The following is a 26,629-nucleotide window of genomic DNA, read 5'->3' as shown; positions in this document are numbered from 1 at the left end:
GTCGGCATAACCTGTCGTCCGTCGGACACTTCAGGCATCGCTGGAGTCGGGTACAACAAAGCCATTGTGCCTGAAACAGTTGGCAATGGCGTGCGCAGGCGTGTTTCTGCCACACATACGCAAGAATGCTAACTGCGCTCAGGAGACTCAGGTCGTATTGTTTGCTGACGTCATGGCACAGGAGCAACTTCTTGTCGGCAGAGCCCATTTTTCAGGGCACGCAAAATTTCTACTTTGGTATGAAGTCCTTCGCCTCGTACTTGGGCCGCTTCGCCGGCGTTGCCATCGGCGAAGAGTGCGTTCACACGAAAAGTCAGCACAAAAGCACCAGCAACAATCAAGCTAAAGGAGCCGTACTGAATCGTTCCTCGATAAATTGACGTTCAACGATGCAACACACCAACGGGAACAAAGCAATAAATGGCACCGCAACCACACACACGCGAAGAAAAAGCGTTCAACCAGTCTCAAGTCAAGCCAAGTCGACAATTGATGTCCATGGCGATGCTGCGTTTGAGCTTCACTGTTCTTTTTTTCATTTTCGAGCCTCGCCAGCGGCCCGAAAGTCGGCAAATTATCCGATTTGCGGTCAAATCTGTCCAAAATAACGAGCGCCCAGTCTCATAGAGTGATGCGTATATTTACAGGGACCAGATGTGTCCGAATTAACCAATTTTCCGAATTAACGAGAGTCGTATTAACGAGCTTTTACTTACATCAAAACAAAGCAATAAACATGCGTGGCAGTATATCGCTAGTAATATTACGATGGTACTACCGATTGCACTATCGATAGTTTGTCAATATTAGTACTATCGATAGTTTGTTTACACTATCGATAGTTCTGCATCACTAGTCTGTACACATGCACGCTTACATGTGACAATTTATAATCAATTTACCAATAGTTCTGCATCACTAGTCTGTACAGATGCATGCTTACACGTGACCAAGTCTGCCTCTATTTCAGCCAATGTTTGGCCACCCCGTGTGGGTGGGTTGGCAATAGGACTGCAACGGCCTCTGCTAAATCATCATTTGATGGCTGTGGTGTGGGAGGCGCATCTATCACGGCATTCACTCTTCACATGCGCTGGTTCGAGTAGCTGACGGATGATCTCATCGCCCAACTAGGCAAAAACTCCCAAGCAACTTCGGATCGAGGTCGGCCGCCTTCTACCTGGCGAATACTCGCTGCTTTTTTTCGCCATCGTCGGATCTTGTAGTTGCTGCATTTATTTAGTTCTGACAGTGCACATGGAATGGGCGGTGTCAGGGCAATTTCAGCAGATCAGGCCTCGCACGCCAAGCAACAAACAAGGGAGTGAGACACAAAGCTTGGGACGCAGATCAGGTCTAGTCACAGAAACATCTGACAACACAAACCCTCAAACGCCAAAAGGGTACTACGTTGGCTAGTTGATGTTGCAGCGCTTGTGTTGTCGTACTCTGTGTGAGTTAGGATCCGCGTCGTACTCGTACGCGCTGTCATTCACCTCAAACGCCACACCGAGCTGGTTCTGATATTGGCTTAGCTTGGCCTGCTGTTTGGCCGTGGTAGTCATGCAATGGATACTTGACTGGATAAAGCCAAAAGGCAACTGTTAATGTAGCCAACAAAGCCTTCGAGATCAGTAATTTCTGCGTGGATTTTGACACTGGCACGATCTTCAGCAATAGCTAGTGCAACGCTTGACTGCTGGCAAACTAACAAAAATATTGTAAACATTGCTGACAGCTTGTCATGGCGTTCAACATTGCACTCGATCAGCCAGCTGGAGTCCGAAAAATAAAACGGCGCACTGTGGGGTGTCCGAATTTTCGGTCGTGGGTTCACATCACTTCAGTGGGATGAGTGGCAGTGCCGCGAAGGTGTTTGAATAACCGCATGTCCGAATGGCAACTCTACTACAGAAGGCTGCTCTATTATCGTGCCTGGATAGCCAAACGGTTAGGATGCTCGCTTTCGGATCGAGGGTCAGGTTCGAGTCCCGTGTCGTGAAGATTTTTTTTCCTCGAAAGTTTTTCTCTTTCTTTATATCTTTCGTTTCGTCTCTGTTTGTTTCTCTCTTTCATTCTGTGGCAGATACCCGTTCATGATAATAGTTTTCGGGCACGGTCACACACTTTACGCTGAGCTAGAGCAGCTTCGCTGTTAATACAGTAGAACCTCGATACGTTCCCGCTTAGTACGATTTCTCGGCTCCTACGCTCGCAATTGCGAAAATTAAAGATAACCCAATACAGCTCTGTGTAATACATTCTGGTAAATGCTTAATAAGACAGACGCTCATACGGCGCAAAGTTTCGTCTGCTGACATGGCAGTAGCGTTTCTTTACATTATTTCCGGTCAGCACCGGAACTAGCTGGCTGACCTCTGGCTGCCAGCGAAATGCCAGGAGTTCGAAAGTCGAAGATTTCCTCCATGTTTTTTGAGAATAAATGTTTTTGCCCTTGCACCCTAATATGGGCTTGTCAGCCTCAATTTTTACTGGATTCGGATCGTGCGTTATTTTCCGCATTTTTTTCCCAGCAACATATCAACGTGGTTCTACTGTATATGCACAACACATTTATTTCCATAGAAAGAACTCGTGCACGTCTTTTTGGGACATACGTGAACGGACCCCTAAGTTACGGTGCAGCTGGCTGCCGACAATGCGTGCCTGAAAGCTGTGCTTGAGGTCAATTCAAAACTAAGAGCTAAGGTATGCTTCACCATAGCCATAAGCGAACGACAGAAACGCCGAAACACTTCGTGCCTTTTTATGACTTTCTTGCCTTAAATATACTGCTGCATTAGCCTTGTACCTTCATGGCTGCATATTCACTATCGATCTTGTTGATAGAAACTGCAATTTCATGCGCAGCTGTTTCGGCAAATGGTAGTTCTGTTTTCAATTTGTGTGCACTGGCCATACACATGCATTCAGAACTGCATCATTGCTATTTATGATCATGCTACTACCACAGTTTTGTCCGCAGCGGTTACAGCAAGCAGCATCACTTTGACTCAATGAGTTTTCGATGCACATTTACCTTCAGTTTTGTCGTCATCGTGCATGATGGCGTTAAAAAGCGAGCACGGTTTTGGCAAACGATGACACAGTTTTGACTGTGTGCGCTGGCCGCGTGTGTACTTCTAGACCGCGCTGCAGTCAGCTGTTGCTCGACAGTTTCGGTACCCAAGTTCGTATCGCACGTCGCAGTGCAGAAAAGTGTTTGGAACATCCGAATTTCGGCCCACTGAGCACGATGACATTCGGCGGGGAATTTTACGAATTTGTATCGGACCGAAATTCGTATCACCGAGATTTTATTGTGTACAGTTTTTCGGGCATGGTTGAAAATTCTGAAGCTTTCGCAGCACTGTCACAAGCCCCATAGAGTCAGTGCATAACACCTGTGTCACACATGTGCTTAGAAGGCCTTTCATGGCTGCTACACGGGCAGTCTCAAAGCCGTGAGTCAATATGTCAATATTCTATCGAGCCAATGGAACACCTTATAAGTAGGGCTCCGTGTTTTCGGATAAGTCTGAAAAAAAAAAAACCCGATAAACACTCGCCGGTAAAGTTCTTGACAATTTTGGACTTGTCTGATAAACTTCAATTTTAGTGGCCGATATGTCCGTGTTCCGATCTTTATCAAAGGGGCATTCTGAGCTGTTGATACATCAGCCGAATTGGCCAAGATAAACTTCGCCTCACGTCAACACTACCTACCTCGCAGACCGTGCCCACCAAACATTTAACAAGGGCTTGTCGTACACTGAGCAGAGACATCAATGTTTCAAGGGCCCCCAGGAGTGCGAGACATCGAATGCACGCTAAAAATTGTAAATGCGACCAAAGCAGTTGCCTACTTTTGCTGGGTGTGCATTCGCGATTGCGTTTTTCTTTATTAAGTGCTAAAAAACAAACACGACATGTTCCGGTGCGAGTGCATGTTTATTTGAGGAAGACTGTAATCTTTGCCTGGTGGGTGAGCCTCAACTGCTGCAAAACGAACTCTTAAAAGTGCGCGATCTTCAAAATGTTGGCGTTAGATGAGGAAGACCGTGATCTTTGCCTGGTGGGTGAGGCTCAACTGCTGCAAAACGAACTCTCCAAAGTGCGTGAACTCCAAGCATTGGCGTTAGATGCTGATTCTTCACGTTGGTTCACGCATCTTGTTTCATCGTTTTGTCTTTCTCTTGTTTCTTCCGTTTCCTTAAGGGGGAACTGGCAATGGGAATGGTAATGTGGTGGAATGTTAAATTTTTCCATTCATTATTTTTTTTTTGCAATCCTGAGACCACATCATGTGAAAATTAGAACACTAGGCAGTAGAGGTTAGAAAAAAAGCGCTTTGTTCGTGGGGTGCTCATCAAAACAAGGAAATGGCATTCGAACGTAAATATTGTCACGTTATTACGAACGGTACAGAACCTCTGTCTGTCGGGGCACCAGGACGTCGAGCTGAACCGACACAAGAAAAACACGACTTCTTCGTCTTCTCCACTTCCTTCTCCTCTCGTCAGTTTTACAGTGGCACATACACACAGTAGAATAGCGCAATGCCATCCCATGCTCGTGGCATTACTCCCCTTCCAAAAAAAAAAACATCGTCCCGATGCTTAATGGTGAATAAAACAGAAAATAATCGCACACGCACACACGCACAAATGATGCAGCAGTGTCGAGGTGTTCGAACGATCATCCAAGTAGACTTGACGAATAGTCAACGGGGGTAGTACGGCTTCATCCTCGATACATGCACAACGTCTGCTTGCTTTAAATGACGAGATCGGCGAGCCGTGCTTTCAAGCAGGACTTCGTAGTTGACGTCGCTGAGGCGACGTAGAACTCGATAAGGACCGAAGTAGCGGTGGAGTAATTTTCCGAGCGGCCCCTTTGGCGAATAGGAATCCACAGCCACACTTGATCACACGGCATGGTAAATACACTCGCGATGACGAGAATTGTACCTGTGGCGAGTCGATGTGTTGCTGGTTTGGGATTCGCTCGAGTGCAAGCTTGCGAGCTGCGCCTGCGAGCCGGATAAAGTCGTTCGCATCGGTGGTAATGTAACGCTTCGGGTAACAGCATGGCATCCAGCATCGTAATTGCTTCTCGGCCGTGAAGCAACCGGAAAGGGGTGAACCCCGTAGTCTCTTGAACCGCAGTGTTATAAGCGAACGTAATGTATGGTAAACGTCGTCCCAGTTGTTGTGGTCTTGGTGACGTACATAGAGAGCATGTCCAGCGAGGGTCCTGTTTAATCTCATCCGTAAGACCATTGGGTTTGTGGATGGTATGCGGTAGCTTGCGATGAGCGGTTCCACTAGCCTCATGACCGTCTTGCATCATTGCGCTGTAAAAGCTGTTCCACGGTCAGTGATGACAACTGCGCTGGCTGCTCCATGGCGGAGGACGATGTTGGTTCACGAAGAAAGTACGCAATCTCATTGGCAGTGGCCTCGTTGTAGGGCTTTTTGTTTCGCAGTACTTCGTCAAATAGTCAGTAGCGACTACGATCCAGCGGTTTGCCGTCATGAGACTTCGGGAAGGGCCCGAGCAAGTCCATGCCGATTTGTTGAAACGGCTCTGCTGGCGGTGCAACAGGCTTCAGGAAACCAGCTGGGCGCATAGGTGGGTCTTTACGACGCTGGCAATCATTACACGTTTTTACGTAATGCTTGACATCCTGAGTGAGCTTTGGCCAGTAGTAGGCGCTGACGAATCCGAGCAAGGGTACGCGCGAATCCCATGTGGCCGGACGAAGGCTCATCGTAAATGTCGTAGATAAAATGTCGGCACGCAGCATCGATGGAACGACGAGCAGGTGTTCAGTCGTATAAGGTTTGAAGTTCTTTTTGTAGAGGATGTTATTACGGAGACAGAATGATTCTGAACGCGCGAATGCCCGCGGAGGTCTCGAGGCTACGGCCCTTCAAGGTATTTAATAAGGTTGTTCAAGCTCTGAATCGTTCCGTTGTTGTTGGGGCCAAGTCAGATTCAGTGACAGCACAAAGAAATACGGCCTTCGTATCATCATCGCTTGATGTCGTGGCAAGTGGAGCGCGCGAAAGGCAATCGCATCAGCGTGTCTCCGGCCAGACTTGTAACGATTGTTACGTCAAATTCTGAAGGCGCAAGCTCCATCTCGCGAGACGCCCTCAAGGGTCCTTGAGATTGGCCAGCCAACGAGGGCATGATGGGTCTCTGACGACTCTGAAGGACGGCCATATAGATACCGGTCGGACATTGATATCGCCCAGATAACAGCAAGGCTTCCTTCTCCGTGGTCGAGTAGTTAGCTTCCGCAGGATGACAGAATGCGACTAGCATAGGCGATGGGACGCTCGACGCCATCTTGCCACTGGACGAGCACTGCTCCAAGACCGATGTTGCTTGCGTCAGTGTGCAGTTCAGTGGCGGCATCTTCGTCAAAGTGTCCTAGTACGGGCTCGGTCTGGAGGCGCTGCTGAAGCTCGGAAAAAGCGTCTCTTTGCTCGGGACCCCCAGACAAAAGGAATATCCTCTTTCGTTAAGCGGGTGAGGGGTTCGGCGATGTTCGCGAAATTCTGCACAAAGCGCCTGTAGTATGCGCAGAGGCCTAAAAATCGGCGCACATCACGTTTGTTGGAAGGTGGGGGAAATGCAGCAACAGCCATTGCCTTATCTGGGTCTGGCCGAATGCCATCGTGACTGACAAGGTGTCCGAGGAACTTTAGTTCGTCGTAGCCGAAATGGAATTTCTCCGGTTTTAGTGATAGGCCTGCTTTGAGAATTGCGACGAAGACGGACTGAAGTCGTTGTAAATGTTGATCGAATGTTTGCGAAAAAACAACGACGTCGTCTAAATAGACAAGGCACGATTCCCACTTGAGGCCTGACAGCACGGTATCCATCATCCTTTGGAACGTCGCTGGAGCAGAGCACAGACCGAACGGTAGCACTTTAAATTCGTAGAGGCCGTCGGGAGTTATGGACGCTGTTTTTTCACGGTCGCGTTCATCGACCTCAATCTGCCAGTAGCCGCTTCGCAAATCCATGGATGAGAAATATCGGGCATGTCGAAGTCGATCCAGTGAGCCGTCTATGCGTGGAAGAGGGTAGACGTCTTTCTTCGTCACTGTGTTCAGTTTTCTGTAATCCACGCACAATCGAAGAGTGCCGTCCTTCTTTTTTACAAGTACGACTGGGGACGCCCATGGACTGGTCGAGGGTTGGATTATGTCATCGTCGAGCATCTGCTTCACCTGAGAACGTATCACCTCTTGTTCTTTTTGCGACACCCGGTAGGCGTGCTGTCGTACCGATCGTTCGGTAGGGTCCGTTATAATGCGGTGCTTTACGGTTGGGGTCTGCTTGATTTTTGAAGTGGACGCAAAACAGTCACTAAAGGTGCGTAACATAGTGCGTAGCTGCTCCTTCTGCACGCATGTGAGCTTCGGATTCACATCGACTGTGCTGGGCACTGCAGTGTCACATTCGGCGGCTGCGGCAATCGGAGCAATCGTAGAAAATGCTTCGTCGCCAATGGCTTCGAAGTGAGCGATTGCTGTTCGCTTTGTCAAGTGTTGGTATTCGCCGCTGAAATTCGTGATCAAGAGCTGAGTGATCCTACGTTTCAGTTGGACGATACCGCGGGCGACGCAGATTTGCCGAGCCAAGAGCACCGACAGGTTCGCTTCGGCGATACCATTACTGCTATTATCGCAGTCGCTCTCCACAGTTACCAACATACTGGTTCGCGGCGGAAGTGTGAGGGTATCGTCAACAATTCGAAGTGCAGTTTTCTGCGTATTGGTATCTTTTTGTCTGGGAGCATGGTCGTCTGAAACGTTATAAGCAGGTCTCGAAGGTTATTAACGGCTCCGTGCTCGCGGAGGAAATCCATTCCGAGAATAACTCTTCGGGAGCATTCACGCAACACGACGAAAGAAGCAACGTACGTCGACTCACGGATTTGGAGCCGGGCGGTGCATCTCCGAATTGGTGTCAATAGGTGACCGCCTGCTGTCCGGAGGTTGGGTCCATGTCCCCACGGTGTCGTTACCTTTCTCAGCTGAACAACGAGGTCAGCGCTGATAACGGAGTAATCGGCGCCCGTGTCTACCAGAGCAGTTACGGGGTGGTTGTCGACAAGAATGGAGATGTCAGCAGATACACGTCTGTCGTCGAGGGTATACGTCTGCGAAAGGGAGTCGTCGGATGTCGGCAGGCAGTTCGCAGGAGGGTCTTTTAACGGTCGATCGACAGCGGCCTCACCCCCGGAGGTCGCTGTTCCTAGTTTCCCCGGCGTGGGCTTGGGGACCTAGGCGATCGTCCCGCAACGACGTCGGCAAAAGTTGAGTGTTGGCCAGGTGACATGGAGCGCCGGGGAGACGGTGAGCGGGATTGGCGTCTCTGAAAGGTGGAGGACTGCTGGCTTGCCAAGTACTCGGCGATAGCACGGGGCCGCTCACCATCCCGCGGTCGACGAGCATCTGGACGAAAGCCAGGAAGGCCCATGTGTCGGTACGTACACTCGCGGTAGACGTGAGCTGGTTCACCACAATGGTAACAAAGGGGCCGATTGTCAGGAGCGCGCCACACACTGGATTTCCGAACATTGAGTCGTGGGTTCTCGTAATGCGGTGGGCTTGAGTAGAACGGCGTCGTCTGTTGGGTGGGCAGACGGGACGGATAGCCGACTGCCGGTGCAGGAGTACGTAACGCCTCCGCGTACGTTAAAAGAGGAGCCTCTGCTGGCGGCGGAGCCATCAACGGTTGAACGAGGTGCCGGACCTCTTCGCGGACAACATCCGTTAGAGCAGCCACATGAGGCAGAGGAGACGCTGCGTGCAGTTTTTGCAGCTCCTCGCGTACAATACTGAGCACGAGCTCCGTAAGTTCCCTCGCGCTCGTGACGTCAGGTGTTGCCAGAGACGATGACACAGATGACAGATTGCTTGGGCGTTCGTACTGCGACGATCGCTGCCGTAGCATTCGCTGCATCGTCGTGGCTTCGTGGAGGAATTCCGCTACGGTGCTTGGAGGGTTGCGCACGAGTCCCGCGAACAACTGCTCTTTTACGCCCCGCATCAGTAGGCGCACCTTCTTCTCTTCTGTCATTGACGGATCAGCTCGCCGGCACAGCCGGGACATGTCCTCAACGAACATGGCAACGCTCTCGTTCGGGCGCTGGTTCCGGGAATTGAGGAGATGTTCTGCCTGCTTCTTTCGGTCAGAACTTCGAAAGGTATTCTGAAGCTGAGCGCACAACTCTGGCCAGGTTGCCATGGTAGCTTCATGGTTTTCAAGCCAAGTGCGCGCCGAGTCCTCGAGGTAAAAGTAGACATACCGAAGCTTCCGGTGTTCGTCCCATTCGTTGACGCTGGCACAACGGTTGTAGTCGTCAAGCCAGTCGTCGACGTCCTCGTAAGTGTCACCGTGAAATGGCTTCGGAGTTCGCGGGGCGTTGAAAAACCATGGCGAAGGCGGAGTCGATGTCTGTTGAGTCTGTGTCCCCGCACTTGCCATACTTCTGTAGAGTTGTGGAAGGGGGCCGAATTCAGGTGGTAGGCCTAGTTGCCGCCGACTACGCCGTAAGTCAGCTGGTTCTTCCAAGGCGTGACTACTGTCGGGATCTTCCTGCTGGTCGCAGTGCATACAACACTACCCAGCACCTCCACCAGAAATGTCACGTTATTACGAACGGTACAGAACCTCTGTCTGTCGGGGCACCAGGACGTCGAGCTGAACCGACACAGGAAAACACGACTTCTTCGTCTTCTCCACTTCCTTCTCCTCTCGTCAGTTTTACAGTGGCACATACATACAGTAGAATAGCGCAATGCCAACCCATGCTCGTGGCAATATCTATGTACAGTAAACATTCAGTATACTTCTGTAAGGGCACGTTTTACTTTCCTGTTATTCCGATTCCTATGACGGAGGGATCAACCATGTTTTTTTGCATCACTCGTGCTGACGCCGCCGACGGTCAATTTTCGCGTTTTATGAGGCATCTAAGGCTTTCATTCTTCAAAGGTATACTGCGCTAAAAGGAACAAGGACACAGAAAAGGGGGGGACAACACATGCGCAGACTCACAACTGAAATTTTATTGAGTGAAGGGTGACATATATACACTGAAGATTAAAAAAGAAGGATGAGCTCATTCGGCAAAAACTGGTCACGTGAACGCGTCAATCATCATGTCAAAACCTAGATCTAGATCCTTTGAAGAATGAACATCAACCAACTAGCCCAACTTGCTGCTCTAAGGCTTTCGCCTTAATACACTGTTCGGCTGTCGTTCCATCAAATTCCAGCTGCCGTTGGTGTTCGGTAGGGGTGGCTTGCAGTAATTAGGCGAGCTAATTGGTCTCCTAATACTTCATCAAACTACACTAGAATGTGCAGCCGTCTTTTACGGCGCGAAGATTTTATAGAATATAAGGAGCGGCGGCTTACGAAGAATGCAGTAGCGTCACTCTTTGCAGACTACCCTTCACGTTTGCAGCCCAAGGTAACAACTGAGCCAAGCATGGCAAGTATCCCTAAACGTGACCGTGTTGCGTTGCGTCTGAACAGTCAACCAATGCATGTAGTACCAGTAGCAACGCTGCCTCGCGATTGCCGCCATGTGCATGCAGCGCTGACATTAGGTCCCGAAGCTGAAGAATCGGAGCCCATGGACACCATATGCGCTAGCGGCGAAACAACCGACAATAATTATGTACAGTGTCACAATAAATGAGTGCAGAAGGCTGAGCAGGCTGCCCCATGCAACAAAAGCATCCAGGTCGACAGCCATTCGGCCTCTATACTTTGCTCACTACTGAAAAGAGCAAATGGAAGAGAAAAGATACCTGAGCAGCCCGATACTGAGGCTAGAACAATCCGTCGACAGATACAAAGACGAGCTCAAGCAACTGAGAGCAGGCCGCGCCATTTTTCACGCCTTTCACATTGGCTCAAGTTGGGAGTCGGCACTATGACTTTATACTTGAACGACAGCGTCTGTTCACATACATCGGTCAGTGTTGCAGGAAGCGTGCGGCATATGTAGCTGTTTTTGTTTGTTTTTCTTACCACCATGATGTAACTGGTTTAAGCTTTGAAATGGTGGAATCACCTGGCATAGTTCTTTTTTTTTCTGGCACGAGCTGTTGCTTTCTCCCGGTGGCAACAAATGCAATTCTGTGAAGTTTTACGCAGAGAATGGGCGATAATGTATATCCCTGGAAGCAGTCTAGTGACATTTCATGCTATTTAGCGCATGAACTGCAGGCTTGCGTATAGTGTGCTACATCAGCAGACGGTAGCACGCATCGGGGAACTTTAAGCGCCCAAGCTTTTAGTATTAGCTCTTGGCAAATACGGCTTTCGAAAATCGACTTTCAGACAGCCAAAAACCGACCCTCAGTCAAGCGAACGTAACGGTGACAAAACAATTTTCCGCGCATCGCTGGCACGTGCTCTCTGGTATTGGGCTAGCAGACGACGCGCAAGCGTCTCTAGCAAATAACCGCGAAAGACACACGCCTTCGAAATGGGCTGGTTGCCCAGAACGACAGGTGCTCCATGATTCCAGTTCACAAGTTTTCATTATACTTTAAACAACGCGAATACAGCCGAAACCTGAACCATACAGCAGCTTCAATTGCAGCCGTGGCATTAGTATCCACGAGCGACGACGCGTTACGGGTCTGCTACGGTGGTGGCGCCCGGCGGCTAAAAGCCGCACTAACGCCGAGGGTCGGTTCCCATTGCGCTCCGCTCCATCGCCCAGGCACAGAAAAATAAAGGAGGCGCGGCCCCGGCATAAAACACTTTCGTCTTTAAAGAACTAGGAGGTTCATTAGTAAATATACGGCTGGTAGTGTAAGCAATATGTCAACAAAGAGCGTTAAGCGAAACGTCAGAGAGGCGGAGACGATTTACTGGACGGCAGCTATGGAGAAAAAACCGGCTTTGAGTAACTACCCAAAGGGCAAAAATGAAATAAGGAGGTAGACATTTTACGGTAATTCAAAGGGAAGCGCTTTACTGTTTGAGGCGAGATCGGGTTGCCTTATAACGGGAAGTTATAAAGCGAGATTCATTAAAGAAGGCTAACAATGCACATGCTGCAGGGGCGATAACGAAACAGCGGAACATGGTCTGATTGAATGTGGAGATATCCGCCCAGTTGTACGTTTGGGCACGAGCCTTTATGAAGCCTTGGGTTTTAGGAACATAAATGGAAAGCTGAACACATCCGCTATTAATATTTAACAGACGGTTAGAGTATTGGTGGCAGAAAATCAGAGGGAAAGGACAAAAATGAATCTTGAAAAAAATGAGGGCATTCTGCCGTAAAGGCAGAGAAATGGGCTGAGAATTTGAGTCTTTTTCCCCTGAGAGTAACAGAGATTCCATTGAAGTAGAGACCTTAGGCCAACATCAAGAAATAGATCAGAAAAGGGATCTTTTGTTGTCGAGCCTGGTGGCTTTTAACCGCCCCGTTAAAAGGGGGAGGCTCATAGCATTCATCCATCAGTCGCTCCCGACGCGTGTTCTGGTTTTGCATGGAGTCCGCTAGGGGCGCTGTGGTGCCCCAAGGGCTATGTAAGCGCTCGCTGCCGACGCGCGCTCTCTCTTTTCGGCCATGGACGGTCGCACCATCTACGAACGAGAAGGCGAAAGTGGCGGCTCAACTGCAAGCGGACTCGAGGACTCGTAAAGCTGCAGAAGCGCGGCGACGCAGACAATGCGCTGAGTCTTAGGCGCCGGAAGCTTCCGCAAGGCGGCGACACCGGCAAGCGGACCCGGAGGAGGAAAAAGCGAGGGAAGCGACGGCAAAACGCAGCAAGCATTCGCTAGCTGAGGTTTGCGGCTCCGATGCTCGGTTCAAGCGCGATTTCCTCGACCGGAGTTTTTTTTTTGTCAAAATTCTTTGACAAGAATTTTACGAAAATCGCCAACATTCAAAACGAACAGTCTCGGAGCAACGCCATTGCTGTGCTGCAGTAAGTGTTTGCCGGCGATCACAGTGAGCACTTAGTTTGCTCTACGTGTAAAGGCAGTCTTAATGAAGGAAAAACAAAGTCCGCATCTCAAGAGGACCAATAAAACAACGTTGTATACACTCTACACACGTGTTGTCACTCATCTGCATGTTCGAGTGGGCAAAGTATTCACGGTTACCCGAATGATCCCCTGGTGATTCGCTCACTCATCATCATTCACTTCGTGGATATGCGTGGATGTTTTATATTTCATTTTCGCTTTCCTAAACAATATGTGCCGTGAGGCATGAAGCATGTGACTTGCAAGGATCCCCAGTACGTTTTACGAAATTGCGGAAGATCAGGAACCACTTACTGTAGAACCCTTCGCTCCCTGAGGTCCGTGGGAACCCCTATCTCCTTGTGCACCCTTCGGGCCAGGTAGTCCATCAGATCCCGGAAGTCCTCGTAAACCCGGAGTACCCTGCAGAAGTGCATAGATATATGTCACTAATGATTTATAATTTACATGCGCTGGATGAAGCTCATAGCGGAGGACATGGGCAGGGAACGAAGAGGCATGAGGCACGCGAGCATTCACTTACAAGTGTTTACATTTCTAAAAAGGAGACCACGTATATTGCCGGCATCAAAAACTAGCAGTTGTTCCGTGTACGAATACAAGCGATGAGCGAAGCTCCTTAGATATGGGACGCAAACGACTATGCGCCTGATCTCGCTACTGGCTTTCATGAAAGCGGTAGGGTGGGAGCGGATGGGGAGAGCGTTTCCTGCGCTCGGTGGCGGCAACGATGGAGCGATTGAGTGCGGTGTGCGCAGCGCAGGGAGAGAGAGACAGGTGGGAGAGGGGTGCGAGCGGTGCTGCGGCGGGGAGCTTCGACAGCGGCGACGGAACGCCGTGAACGCTCATCGTCTTTTTGCGCCAGCGCCGGGTGGCGAGAGCGTCTGCTACTACCTTCGACAAAGCGCCCGTAGTGCGCTAGAATGATGGTTGTCATTTCACAATCTACGATAAAGATGGTGAACGTGAAGACGAAAATTAGCGCCAGTTGTCCACAGAGCTTATTTCTTTTAACCTCTAAATTCTGGTGCGCTAGATACAAACCGCTCAAGGCCTAAACATTTCCTCCTAAATCACCGGCCACTGCAACCCAAAGCGATGCTTAAGAGAAGGGAGCTTCAGCGGCGACGGCGAGGCGCGGGCCTAAGGAGCGTCGCTCCTAAAAAACGTTCAGCCGATCTCACGTACCGTGGGATTCGATGTTATGCGAAGCATGCGCGGGATGGTGACTGTGGCGTAATTTTTCGCATTGAGCGAAACGTTACGGAATGACACTAGAGAAATGTGTAAGTGGTATACGCACACTCAAATGTTGAAGAGTTGCATATGCATAATATAACAGTTGACAGTTGCATAGCGATGCCAACAGCAACATGGGGGTTACCAACACCAGACGTGGTAAGCTATTATTTAGGGCTCACGTTCTTCAATACTGGATAGCGCGAATTCGAACAGGACAAAGAAGGAACACAGACGCACAGGACCGGCGTTACTCGACACTATACTACATTCAGGAAAGTCCCTACATACATACGCAGCCGAGTGGCTCGCGCAGGTTCACGCTACAGTCACAGCTGCAGTTGTTACAATTGTTATGCTTGCACTTATCTGTTATGACGGAGAACGCATGCACGTTTCGCGAACCCGAATTCATGTGTGGAAGGGGTTCTTGACAGTTCCTAAACAGGGTCATCACCACCGTGATTAGTGAGCACCAGCAGCTGGACCGGACTTGTCAATCGAATCCGTTCGTGACCGCGGCTACGAGGGGTATAAGTGCAGTGAAGTGCGAGGTATAGTACAGCTGGCGGAAATCCTGGATGTCTCTTACGATTAAATGACGTATGATGCTTCCAGTCCTGGACATGACAGCAAGGTCGTTTGATGCCCTGTCCGAATCCAAGCTGTCTTTGATGCAGTATAAGAACGAAGCGTTGTTGGGTCTTGATAAATCAATGTTGAAGTCACCGGTAATAATGAGAGGCCTGGTTCTCTCGGCAGATTCATTGCAGGAAGCACTGATCCCGGTTTTTGCGTAACCCACGTGGTGCACGTTGCGGATGACGTTGAAGGTTGGATGGTAGTTGAACATCTTCCAGTGGTGTTCTGTCTTCAGCTTGCTCACTTTCCTTGCGTCCGCCGCGTGGTGTAGCGGCGACGGTGCTCGGCTGCTGACCCGAAGGTCGCGGGTGCGATCCCGTTCGCGGCGGTCCAGTTTTGATCGAGGCAAAATGCTATAGAGGCCCGTGTACTGTGCGATCTCGGCACACGTTAAAGAATACCAGTTGGTGAAAATTCCTGGAGCCCTTCGCTACGGCGTCTCTCATAATCAGAGGTGGTTTTAGGACATAAGACCCCAATAAATATTATTTTCATCACTTTCCATGGGTGTCAATCTGCATGTGTTCGCGGTTAATGTGTTGGTTGAGACTCTGTATCACCTGCGGCACATACCCGCATAGCATGAACTCTGGTATGCGGGTATGTGCCACACGTGACTGAGAGAAAGGGTTTCATGACGTACGCGATAGGTGTTTTACTTTATTGATGTGATGACCAGTGAAGTGTGTTCGTCAGACACTGATCCCCTGCTATGTGAACTTTCGTATATTACAAGTTATCGAGATGACCAGGGGAGCGCCCAGACGTAGGCGGATAGATATAGATAGATAGATAGATAGATAGATAGATAGATAGATAGATAGATAGATAGATAGATAGATAGATAGATAGATAGATAGATAGATAGATAGATAGATAGATAGATAGATAGATAGATAGATAGATAGATAGATAGATAGATAGATAGATAGAAACGGCCGAAGTGTCTAAGGATCGCTAAAAAATACTTCGTGTTTAAAGATATCCAGCTCATCCTATGCTTCGTGGGAATTGATTTCTGGCGCAGCAGTCATCGAGTAGCAGCCTATGCCAAATTTCTCGCTTTGAGTCTAGCTTTAGTGCTAGGTGTTCCGGTGTCACTGTTTGTAAGTTTAGTATTTGTGCGCATGTCGTGGGCGTAACGTATGCGTTTACCTTAAATCAGAGATGAAAGCTTTAACGAGAATGGTTTGATGCTGTGCATATCATAATAAGCGTTCGTCGGCGTATTCGAGCAGCACTTGACTGTACATTGCGTAGTCAATGTTTATTACATTGATATAAATGCAGGTAGCCAACACTGCAAACATAACTAACGTTTCCCCGACAAGACGCTTGCGTAGCAGGGGCGTAGCCAGGGGGGGTTGGGGGGGTTCAAACTTCTTCCTCCCGAAAATTTTCAGTTTTTCTTGCGTATATATACATGCGCACATACAAACGCGCGCACGAACATACATAAAGTATGGTTGAACCCCCCCCTGGCTACGGCCCTGTTTCGTGGGGTCATTTTCGCACGAACTTTGAAGCACTGACCAGACTCCGTGGTAGAATACTTCTCTGTCACGCAGAATACACGGTTTCGATTCTGGCCTGAGATGCGATCTTTATTCTATTAGTGTGTTTCTTACAGGGATATTGCGCTCGACAACGCCGTCAATGCCTGCGCCGGATTTTCTGCAACACCAGCTCCTCAGCCCTTCGGCGTTAAGATTTCTAGTCTATTCGCGCTGTTCCTGGGTTGATATATACTGCAAATCACCTGTGGCGCATACCCGCATACTAGGGGTCGTGCTATGCGGGTATGTGCCACATTTGACTGGTGGAAACGGCTTCATGACGTATGCAGCAGCCAAGTCATTCATGTTCATGACCAGCAGAAATTGTTCGTCGCACACTCCACCTCAGCCAATGTTTTTGTCTCCCGAGTTGAGACCGCCACTACAGCGCCGAGACGTTGCCGGATGGATGGATAGATAAATCAATATAAACGGTCAAAGTGCCTTTCGTGGGCACGAAATGCCTAGTGTTTGAAAAATGTTTCAAAGTGATGCGTGCAAAGCCGACAGACAAAGAGAAACGCCGGGCCTGCGCGGAAACCGCAGCACAGTCACAGGGAAAGCTCGAAGAGCGGCATTTCTAGAGCCCGTTATAACCTCTCTTGTGGCTACTACACTAGCAACGTACCCACTACGCCAAAATGATAATTTTTGTGAAGTTGGAAGCACCCACCACGACATTACTCGTCATTCTGCGGAGAAGCGAGGTACCATATTTAAGGCATTATGTGTGTCAAGACGTTTATTAACGGGGACTCAGCGACGGCGCACGGCAGCGACAGTCAAAGCGGGCCCGACTCTCTGCACGAGGAGCGTGCTCTCAGAGAAGAGAACGACCCACTGGAAGGCTCTCGAGAGGACGACCCATTACTCAGCAGGAACGCTTCGCTACAATTACCCCGGCTACGAAAAGGGAGCCGCCTGGCGACCTAGCAACTTGTCACTATGAGCGGGTCATGGTAGGGCTTCAAGCGCGCCACGTTGACAATGTCGCGCCCTCGACGGCGCATGTCCGAGGATGGGTCGATGGGTTCGATGAGGCAGTTCACCGGGGATGTGCGTTCGACGACACGGTAGGGGCCTTCGTATTTGGGCACTAGTTTGGAAGAGAGGCCAGGTGCAGTGGTAGGGACCGAGAGCCATATGAGCGCTCCAGGAAGGAACGTGGACGCAGAACTGGTGGTGTCACCGCGAATGCTTTTCTGCCGCTCTTGGCTATGCGTAGTAAAGGTCTTCGAGAGCTCGCGACACTCCTCAGCAAATCTGGCTGTGGCAGAAATAGGCGCACATTCAGATCGATCCGGCTTGTAGGGAAGGATTGTGTCAATGGTGTGCGACGGGTGCCTGCCATACAATAAGAAAAATGGTGAGAAACCAGTAGTGCTCTGAGGAGCGGTATTGTAGGCGTACGTGACGAAGGGCAGAATGACATCCCAATTCGTGTGGTCGGCGGCCACGTACATCGAGAGCATGTCGCCTAGCGTGCGGTTGAAGCGTTCGGTGAGGCCATTCGTCTGCGGGTGGTAAGCAGTAGTTTTGCGGTGAACAACGTTGCACTCTTTGAGAATGGCTTCGACGACTTCCGACAAGAAGACATGGCCTCGATCACTGAGCAGCTCCTGAGGTGGACCGTGACGTAGCTCCTGAGGTGGACCGTGACGAGCAGGAAGGAGGGCACATTGCGCGCTGTAGCCGCAGGGAGGGCAGCAGTTTCAGCGCATCGCGTGAGGTGGTCTACAGCGACGATGGCCCAGCGGTTACCAGCGGACGTCAGGGGAAGTGGCCCATATAAATCGATGCCAACGCGCCCAAACGGCCGGTCAGGGCAAGGTAGAGGTTGCAGACCTGCTGGCGACAGGTGCGTTGAAGTTTTGCGGCGCTGACAATCGATGCAGGAGCGAACGAACTTCTCCACGTAGCGGTACATCCCTCGCCAAAAGTAACGTTGGCGAATGCGGTGGTAGGTTTTCGATACCCCAGGGTGTGCACACTGCGGATCAGAGTGGAACGACTCGCATATGTCATAACGCAGACTGCGGGGTATTACTAGTAGCCACTGGCGGCCGTCGCCGTTGTAATTGCGTCGGTGGAGCAGGTCGTCGCGAACGGCGAAATGGTGGGCTTGACGACGCAACAAGCGAGTGGATGGTGTGGCCGATGGATCAGTCAGCAAGTCTATCAGTGAGGCAATCCATTGATCCTTGCGCTCCTCGGTAGCGATGGTGTGAATATCGATGGAAGAAACGACAAAGTGAGACGCTGAGTTGTGGGCATTGTCGTCAGGCAAGGGAGAGCGCGACAGGGCGTCGGCGTCAGCATGCTGACGTCCGTTGCGGTACAGCACGCGGATGTGTCGTAGTCTTGCAGGCGAAGGGCCCAACGGGCAAGACGGCCGGAGGGATCCTTCAATGACGACAACCAGCACAGTGCATGATGGTCGGTGACGACATCAAATGGGCGACCATACAAATAAGGTCGGAACTTTGTAAGGGCCCAAATGATTGCCAGGCATTCTTTCTCCGTGACGGTGTAGTTGGTCTCGGCTTTAGTAAGCGTACGACTTGCACATGCGACAACATATTCTGGGAACCCATGTTTGCGCTGCGCAAGGACAGCACCGAGGCCAACACCGCTGGCGTCCGTGTGTACCTCTGTAGGGGCCGTAGGGTCGTAGTGGCGTAGACTAGGAGGAGACGTCAACAAACGACGGAGCTTCGCGAAAGCGTCGTCGCATTCTGACGACCACGAATTGAGGGGCCCGTTACTTTCAAGGAGCTTCGTCAGCGGTGATATGATAGTCGCGAAGTTTCGGATGAAGCGCCGAAAGTAGGAGCATAGTCCTACGAAACTGCGCAGTTCTTTGACGGACGTAGGTTTGGGGAACTCTGTCACGGCCCGAAGCTTGGCTGGATCTGGGAGGATGCCGTCCTTGGACACCACGTATCCTAGTATCGTCAGCTGCCGTGCTGCAAATCGGCACTTCTTTAGATGCAGTGGTAGCCCGGCGTCGCTCAAATACGTCAACACATGCCGTAGGCGTTCAAGATGCGTGGAGAAGTCCGGGGCGAAAACTGCCACGTCGTCGAGGTAGCATAGGCACGTGTGCCATTTCAAGTTGCGCAGAACGGTATCCATCATGTGCTCAAAGGTCGCGGGCGCATTGCACAGCCCAAACGGCATGACGTTGAATTCGTACAAGCCGTCGGGTGTGACAAACGCTGTCTTCGGTCGAGCGTCATCAGCCATGGGGACTTGCCAGTACCCTGAGCGCAAATCGAGCGATGAAAAGAACTCTGCTCCTTGCAGGCTGTCAATGGCATCGTCTATTCGAGGTAGGGGATAGACGTCCTTACGGGTGATCTTATTGAGTCGTCGGTAGTCCACACAGAACCGCACAGAGCCGTCCTTCTTCGCAACGAGAACGACAGGAGACGCCCACGGGCTGTTTGAGGGTCGAATAACATCGCGGCGAAGCATGTCTTCGACTTGCTCGGTAATTACACGACGGTCTGTTGGCGACACGCGATATGGACGTTGCCGCAGTGGTGGTTGGGCGCCAGTGTCGATGCGATGCGTGACAGCAGACATGCGGCCGAGAGAAGCTTGCGCTACATCGAACGAAGAACGAAATTCTTCCAACAGGCATAGAAGCTGGGAACGCTCGACCGACGTAAGATGTTCAGCAATCGAGTAACCAAATAAATCAGCGGGTGACGAATCAGATGTGGAAACAGCACTGAGCGAATGGGAGTTGGCGCAGTGCGTGTCACCCGGTGCGTCCATAACTTGTGCGTCTTCGAGGGCTTCAGCTCTGCCGAGACATTCCCCTCACACCAACCTAACAATGTACGGGGATGGGTTCGTAACAAAAATGTCGGTGTCGCCCTGAATGACTTTCACGGTCGCAAATGGCACCAACAAGCCTTTTCTAGTGAAGACGCGGTCAGAGGGAGAGAGGAGTGCAACGGCGTCGGCGAGACCGGTGCAGCAGACTGACACAGCCGTTGACGAGTTTGCAGGGAGTGTGGTGTCGTCTTTGACGAGTACCTTGGTCGCTGCCGGTGTACTGTCCGCCGGCGTCAAATCTGAGAATGGTGAGAGCTCTATTTCGGCTGGTGCGCAACGAATTACGGCGGCGTGACGGGCGAGAAAATCCCATCCCAGGATGACGTCGTGAGAGCATGAGGAAATTATGATGAAATCGACGGCGTACAGAGCGTCCTGAATCATGACACGGGCTGTGCACACCGCTGTCGGGTGAATACTGTGAGCGCTGGCTGTACGGACGGAGAGCCCGGAAAGTGGCGTCGTCACTTTTCGTAGTAGGCGGCTAAATTTAGCGCCCATAACGGAAACAGCAGCTCCAGTGTCTACAAGGGCCGTTGTGCGCACACCATCTACAAACACGTCTACTACGTTTGATGGGCTTTGCTGAGGGCTTTGGCTGTTCGATAGCGTCGCAGCCCTTGCCTCTTGGACTGCGACGACTAGTTTTCCTCGTCTCGTGCGACCGGACGAGGCCGCATCGGTGACAGTGAGCGGCGTCGTGGGGACGGTGACCGACGGGTAGATGGATCTGGGCGTGACGTCGGTGACATAGGCGGCAGCGGGTCATAATACGGGCGGCTGGACTGGTTGGTGACGGCTGATCCGACTCGAGGCGGCTGCACGCGGTTGCAATATCGGGCTACGTGACCGGCGCAACCGCACGCAAAGCAGATCGGGCGGTTGTCGGAGGTGCGCCATCGGTTTGCCGGGCTAGGTCCCATCCACGTGGCAGGACGCGAGGGACGGGGCGGCTGCTGATATGACGACTGCATGGTTGGCTGCAGTCGGCGCGTATGGACGATGTCGGCGTACGCAGCCGGCACACTCGCTTCGAAGGCCTGAGGCCTGGTGACGGCTCCAGCGTATGTTAGCGGGGGCACCACAGGGAGCGCTGGGGGCGGCCTGGCGGCAACTTGTGCGTAACTGAGCGGCGCAGACGCCGGAGGGGGCTGGTGGTATTCCGGCATAACCTCCGCGATTTCCTGCTCGATAGCCCGGCGTAGGGGAGGCAGCAGTGTGGTTGCCGACTGTACAACATCCTGCGGGTGAGAGAAGGCCAGTAAGGAGAACTGGCGGGCAATTTCCTCCCGCACGAATGACTTGATTTCGGCGAGTAAGACGGCGTCGTCCGACGCGGCCGACAAGCCAGCGAGATCGGCGTCGCGTGATGGAGGTCGACGCGTCATCAGCCGCTGCCGGCGTAGCTCCTCGTAGCTTTGACACAGCGTGATGACCTCTGCCACAGTGCGAGGGTTTTTGGCGAGTAGCATGGTGAAGGCATCGTCGTCGATGCCTTTCATGACGTTCCGGATCTTGTCGCCCTCGGACATGGTTGCGTTGGCTTTCTTGCACAAGTCGAGCACGTCTTCAATGTAGCTCGTGAAAGACTCGCCGGACTGCTGGGCTCGTTCACGTAACCGCTGTTCGGCTTGCAGCTTCCGAACGGCAGGGCGGCCAAACACGTCGATGATGGCGGTCTTGAAAGCGGACCACGTAGCCAAATCGGATGCGTGGTTGTTGTACCATAGACTTGCCACACCCGCCAGGTAGAAAACGAGGTTGCTCAGTTTGCCTGCCTCGTCCCATTTATTGGGGACGCTCACACGCTCGTAGATCGCGAGCCAGTCCTCGACGTCGGTGCCATCCGCGCCGGTGAAGATAGGCGGGTCGCGGATGCGGGGAACACCCGGACATGGCGTCGGTGCAAGAGGAGGCGTTTGCTGGGCGGCGTCTTGAGCCATTGGTAGCAGGCACGGTACGGGATCGAAGCTCCAAGGGCATTGAATGCGGACCGTAGTTGTTTAAAGGGCACAGCACTCTCCACCAAATTGTCAAGACGTTTATTAACGGGGACTCAGCGACGGCACACGGCAGCGACAGTCAAAGCGGGGCCGACTCTCTGCACGAGGAGCGTGCTCTCAGAGAAGAGAACGACCCACTGGAAGGCGCTCGAGAGGACGACCCATTACTCAGCAGGAACGCTTCGCTACATGTGCACTTTCTTGATGCCACGGCTGATGACGATGAAGAATTATGACTGAGCCTTTTTTAATGGGTTGGAAGCTTTAGAGGGCCACTAAACCACCAACAGACGCTCGCCTGCTCCTCTCCGTGCCTTTGCTCTGTCGACAACAGCCGCCGTGACGTCAACGTCGCCAGCAAGAGACGCTGTCAGTTGGCGAACAAGAACCTGTTTTCTGCTAGCAGATGCGCGCGCGTCTTGCGTTTCCACCTCGAACGCTGAGGAAGGGCACTCGGATAGGTGGATAGACGAGCCGACGAACGCAGCCTGGCGAAGGAAAGAGCGAAACGAGAAAGCACGTGCAACTCCTCCAGCGCTCGCTGTAGACTCGTGCACAACTGCAACGCCACAACTAATGGTACGTTCGACTGGTCGTTTGAGAGCGCTCTGACTGTGTTTGAAACTGTTGAATTCAACAGCTTTAAACCTTTTCAACGAGAACAAGCAGGTATGCAAGTCATTTTTCTCCTTCCTGATCATGTTTTGACCCGGTAATGTTAGTAGCAATGGTTAGTTGCTATTTTACATACTTTTTTCAGCGCCTGCGGAGCGCTCGAAAACGACCTATCGAATGTACCATAAATTTCGACCTCTGGGTGGTTTAGGGGCCCTTTAAATGACCCACTAGTTTCGTAATTCGCATTGCGTGACGCCCGGCCGTTGTTTCTTTCTCCCACCACGCTTTATAACATACGCTAACGTGAGAAAGAGATAGAGAGAGGGAATTAACTTCATTGAGACCCTGAGGAAATGGATCTTGGGAGCCCTATAGGCTTCCTTGGCAACCAATAGAAGTGCACTTGCGAGGAACCCACTACGCTTTAAATCATAATTTTTGTGAAGGAAGGAAGCAGCCACTACGCTATTTTTCGTCATTCTGCGCAGAACCGTGGTACCTGCTGAACACCTGTAAGGCATTATGTGCACTTTATTGATGCTGTGGCTAATGACGATGAAGAAGTATGGCAGAGCCTTTTGTAAAGGGTTGGAAGCATTCAACAACTCACTCGTTGCGCAATTTGCATTGTGTGACGCCTGGTTACAGAATTCGCATTGTGTGACACTTGAATGGTATTTTACTCTTCTACCACGCTACATTACATATGTTATTGTGTTTCTTTCCGGCATGAAGACTGTATAGGGTCTTTTTGCAAAGCAGTTTGATACTGGGCTCCTACGCAGAAGGCCGAGGTTCAAACCTCGTTCCATTCTGGAAATGTTTTCTTATTGCGTTTTTTTTTCTTATTTCGAGCGATAGTTGTTACGGACACCGGCGGCGGCGGCGGCCAACTACGGCGCCAAAAACGGCCCTTGTGATCTCATAACAGCTTTCGCTGTAAAATGTGTACCTTCACGTAAGAAAGGCAGAACAAAATGACTTTATGATTGGCTCACTGAGTACGCGTGACATCGGGATCTGATTCAGACGATGTGATAGGCCACGGCTGTGCGGAATAACTACAGTATTGTTCTTGTTTGGTCACATCCGAAAAAGTACAATCACTATGAAGATTGATACGGCCTTCTCCTTCCGTTAATCTTGCATGTAAGAGCAACATAATTTCAAGTACATTTATTATGAGTAAGCAGTCTAGAGTCTATGATTTGTGGGACTAACTTCTGTTACCGATGTTGATGACACTGGAAGCTGTCATAATGATAATTTTAGGGGCCATCACTACAATGTGATGAAATTTGGAGGTGTTTCTGAATGCAGACTGTAGAGAGGGCAAACATAATAAGAGAAAAGTTCGCCATGGTGGTTCAGTCATTATGGTGCTCGACTGCTGACCTGCAGGTCAAGGTATCCCGGCCGCAGCGGACGCATTTTCGATGGAGGTGAAATGCTTGAGACCCGCGTACTTAGATTGAGGCACGCGTTAAAGAGCACCACATGGCCGAACATTCCGGAGCCCTCCACTACAGCGTTCCTCATAATCATATAGTGGTTTTGGAACGTAAAACCCCAACAATTGCTGTCATTATGACAGAAGGTAAGCAAAAATATCTTGTGTATCACGGTTTAGTGATGCGCAATATTCAGCAGAATGCTACGCAGTTCACACCTAGAATCATTGAAACGTAATATGTCGACAAGTTAAGTGACGCCTGTCGGTCTAACCAGGTAATCGCCCTAGCTAGAGAGGAGCTATCTTTCTTGCGTTATCAATTTTGTAAATGCTGCGGACGCATGATGCGAATCAGCACTCTTCCCTCTTGAAGCAGTCGTTTGGGAAGCAAGCACTGTCGTTAGTCAGCGTTGTAGCGCCTCATGTAGCTTGGATGAAATAGGCAGCGCTGCATAGTTCGCAACAACGGTAGACAAGAACGACATAGATGAAGCGTATGTAGCCATTGATTTAATGCACCAAATACATGAGGCCCGTGTTCTTAGATCCAGTGTTAAAGAAATAATTGTGCCGCAGATAAGAACGTGGATGAACTGGATAGGGAGCTCTCTCCTGTCTTCTCTGGCATTTTACCTCGTTTTGTGTTGCGCCACACATATTTCATAAAGCTATGCACAAACTCGTCCAGCGTTGCTCCTTCTTAGATTTAGGCGCACGTTAAAGAACGCCAGGTGGTCGATATTTCTAGAGCCCTCCACTGCGGCGTCTCTGATAATCATGTCGCTGTTTTGAGGACGTAAAACACGAATAATTATTCTTAACAAAACGAAAAGCAAAAATGAATATGCAAATACGTAAAAGGAGAGGGCATTGCGAACGAACCGCACACTGGCAAACACAAATGCTATCAATGGCAGAAACACACGCGCATTTTAACAGTGGAGTGTTTAAGCCCGCCGTTGGTCTCTGCGGCGTTCTAATATAGTCGGCCTTGCTTTGCATAGCATAGGTAGCGATTAGTAGAGGCCGCATTTTCAGGCACTGCAAAAGCGCGTTTTAGGCGCCAAAAATAGGCAGGGAAAACACCGATTTAGGCCTCCAAAATCGTCAGTATGTCACAATAAATTTTTACATAAATGCAAATAATTTCAAACAAAGATGTGCACGGCCTGTATCTACGAAGCAAAGCCAGAAATGTTGTTGTTTATGATGGTACAAATGCGCCAACGGTTCAACATGGCCATGCTATTGTCCCTTTTCCCGGACGATTCGCAGAACAGGGTCTCTCCTTTTATTGTCTAGCATGGTGAGTCAAGTTCCCACCACCGAATTAGCACACCCCTTGGTCTCATTCTTTTCGTGGCTGAGAAGGGCAGCATGGGAGCAGATACCCAGATCGCTAAAAGACTAGCAGGGAGGGATGCCTCGTATTGGCCGGGGCTAATCGCGTACGGTCAATTTCTCCCCTGTGGGTTAACACCCCAAAGGGCCCCTCACCAGGTTTGAGCAATTCGAGCTGACAAGTGTAATGCATGCACTGGGCGCTCACGATCACGTCGGCCAAGGTTTGCAAGGCTACGCGCCGCGGAAAGGCGTGAAATTTCCAACTTAACGCCGTTGCCGTTCTTCTCGTACAACAATGAGTGGTCCTGCGTAGTTATTTGGCAGCAAGGGTTGCGGCTGCGAGCAAGAAACTAATTTCATCCTGACCCTTCGTACAGGTTGTAATTTACGCCTGCTGTCACCGACGGTCCGGTCGCTTCAAGAAGCATCAGCCGAAGTGACGTCACCTACCCTGTTCACGTCACCATTCGCGCCTGCTGCTATCAACACACCGGTGAAATCAAGCGACGCCTGCCGGAGCAACTTCATCTGAAGGATCGCCTACAAAAGAGGGTGTCCGTGCGCCAGCCCGTCATTTGGCAGCAAGGGTTTCGGCTGCGAGCAAGAAACTAATTTCATCCTGACCCTTCGTACAGGTTGTAATCCACGCCTGCTGTCACCGACGGTCCGGTCGCTTCAAGAAACATCAGCCGAAGTGACGTCACCTACCCTGTTCACGTCACCATTCGCGCCTGCTGCTATCAACACTCCGGTGAAATCAAGCGACGCCTGCCGGAGAAACTTTATCTGACGGATCGCCTACAAAAGAGGGTGTCCGTGCGCCAGCCCGTCATTTGGCAGCAAGGGTTTCGGCTGCGAGCAAGAAACTAATTTCATCC

At 50.8% G+C, this 26,629-nt stretch overlaps 1 protein-coding gene across 1 annotated transcript in view; it reads right to left on the bottom strand.

Annotated features, from left to right (window-relative positions):
* The window catches only part of LOC119394579 (collagen alpha-1(II) chain), a gene marked incomplete in the record, with an annotated part of 1,710,759 nt that overhangs the window by 681,713 nt on the left and 1,002,417 nt on the right, over positions 1 to 26,629 (bottom strand). The window contains 1 exon segment of the mRNA XM_049415838.1: positions 13,345 to 13,452. Coding sequence (XP_049271795.1) covers positions 13,345 to 13,452 — 108 coding nt within the window.

The sequence above is a fragment of the Rhipicephalus sanguineus genome, chromosome 5 (assembly GCF_013339695.2).
Source record: "Rhipicephalus sanguineus isolate Rsan-2018 chromosome 5, BIME_Rsan_1.4, whole genome shotgun sequence".
NCBI lineage: Eukaryota > Metazoa > Arthropoda > Arachnida > Ixodida > Ixodidae > Rhipicephalus > Rhipicephalus sanguineus.
This window is presented reverse-complemented; position numbering and strand designations above follow the sequence as displayed.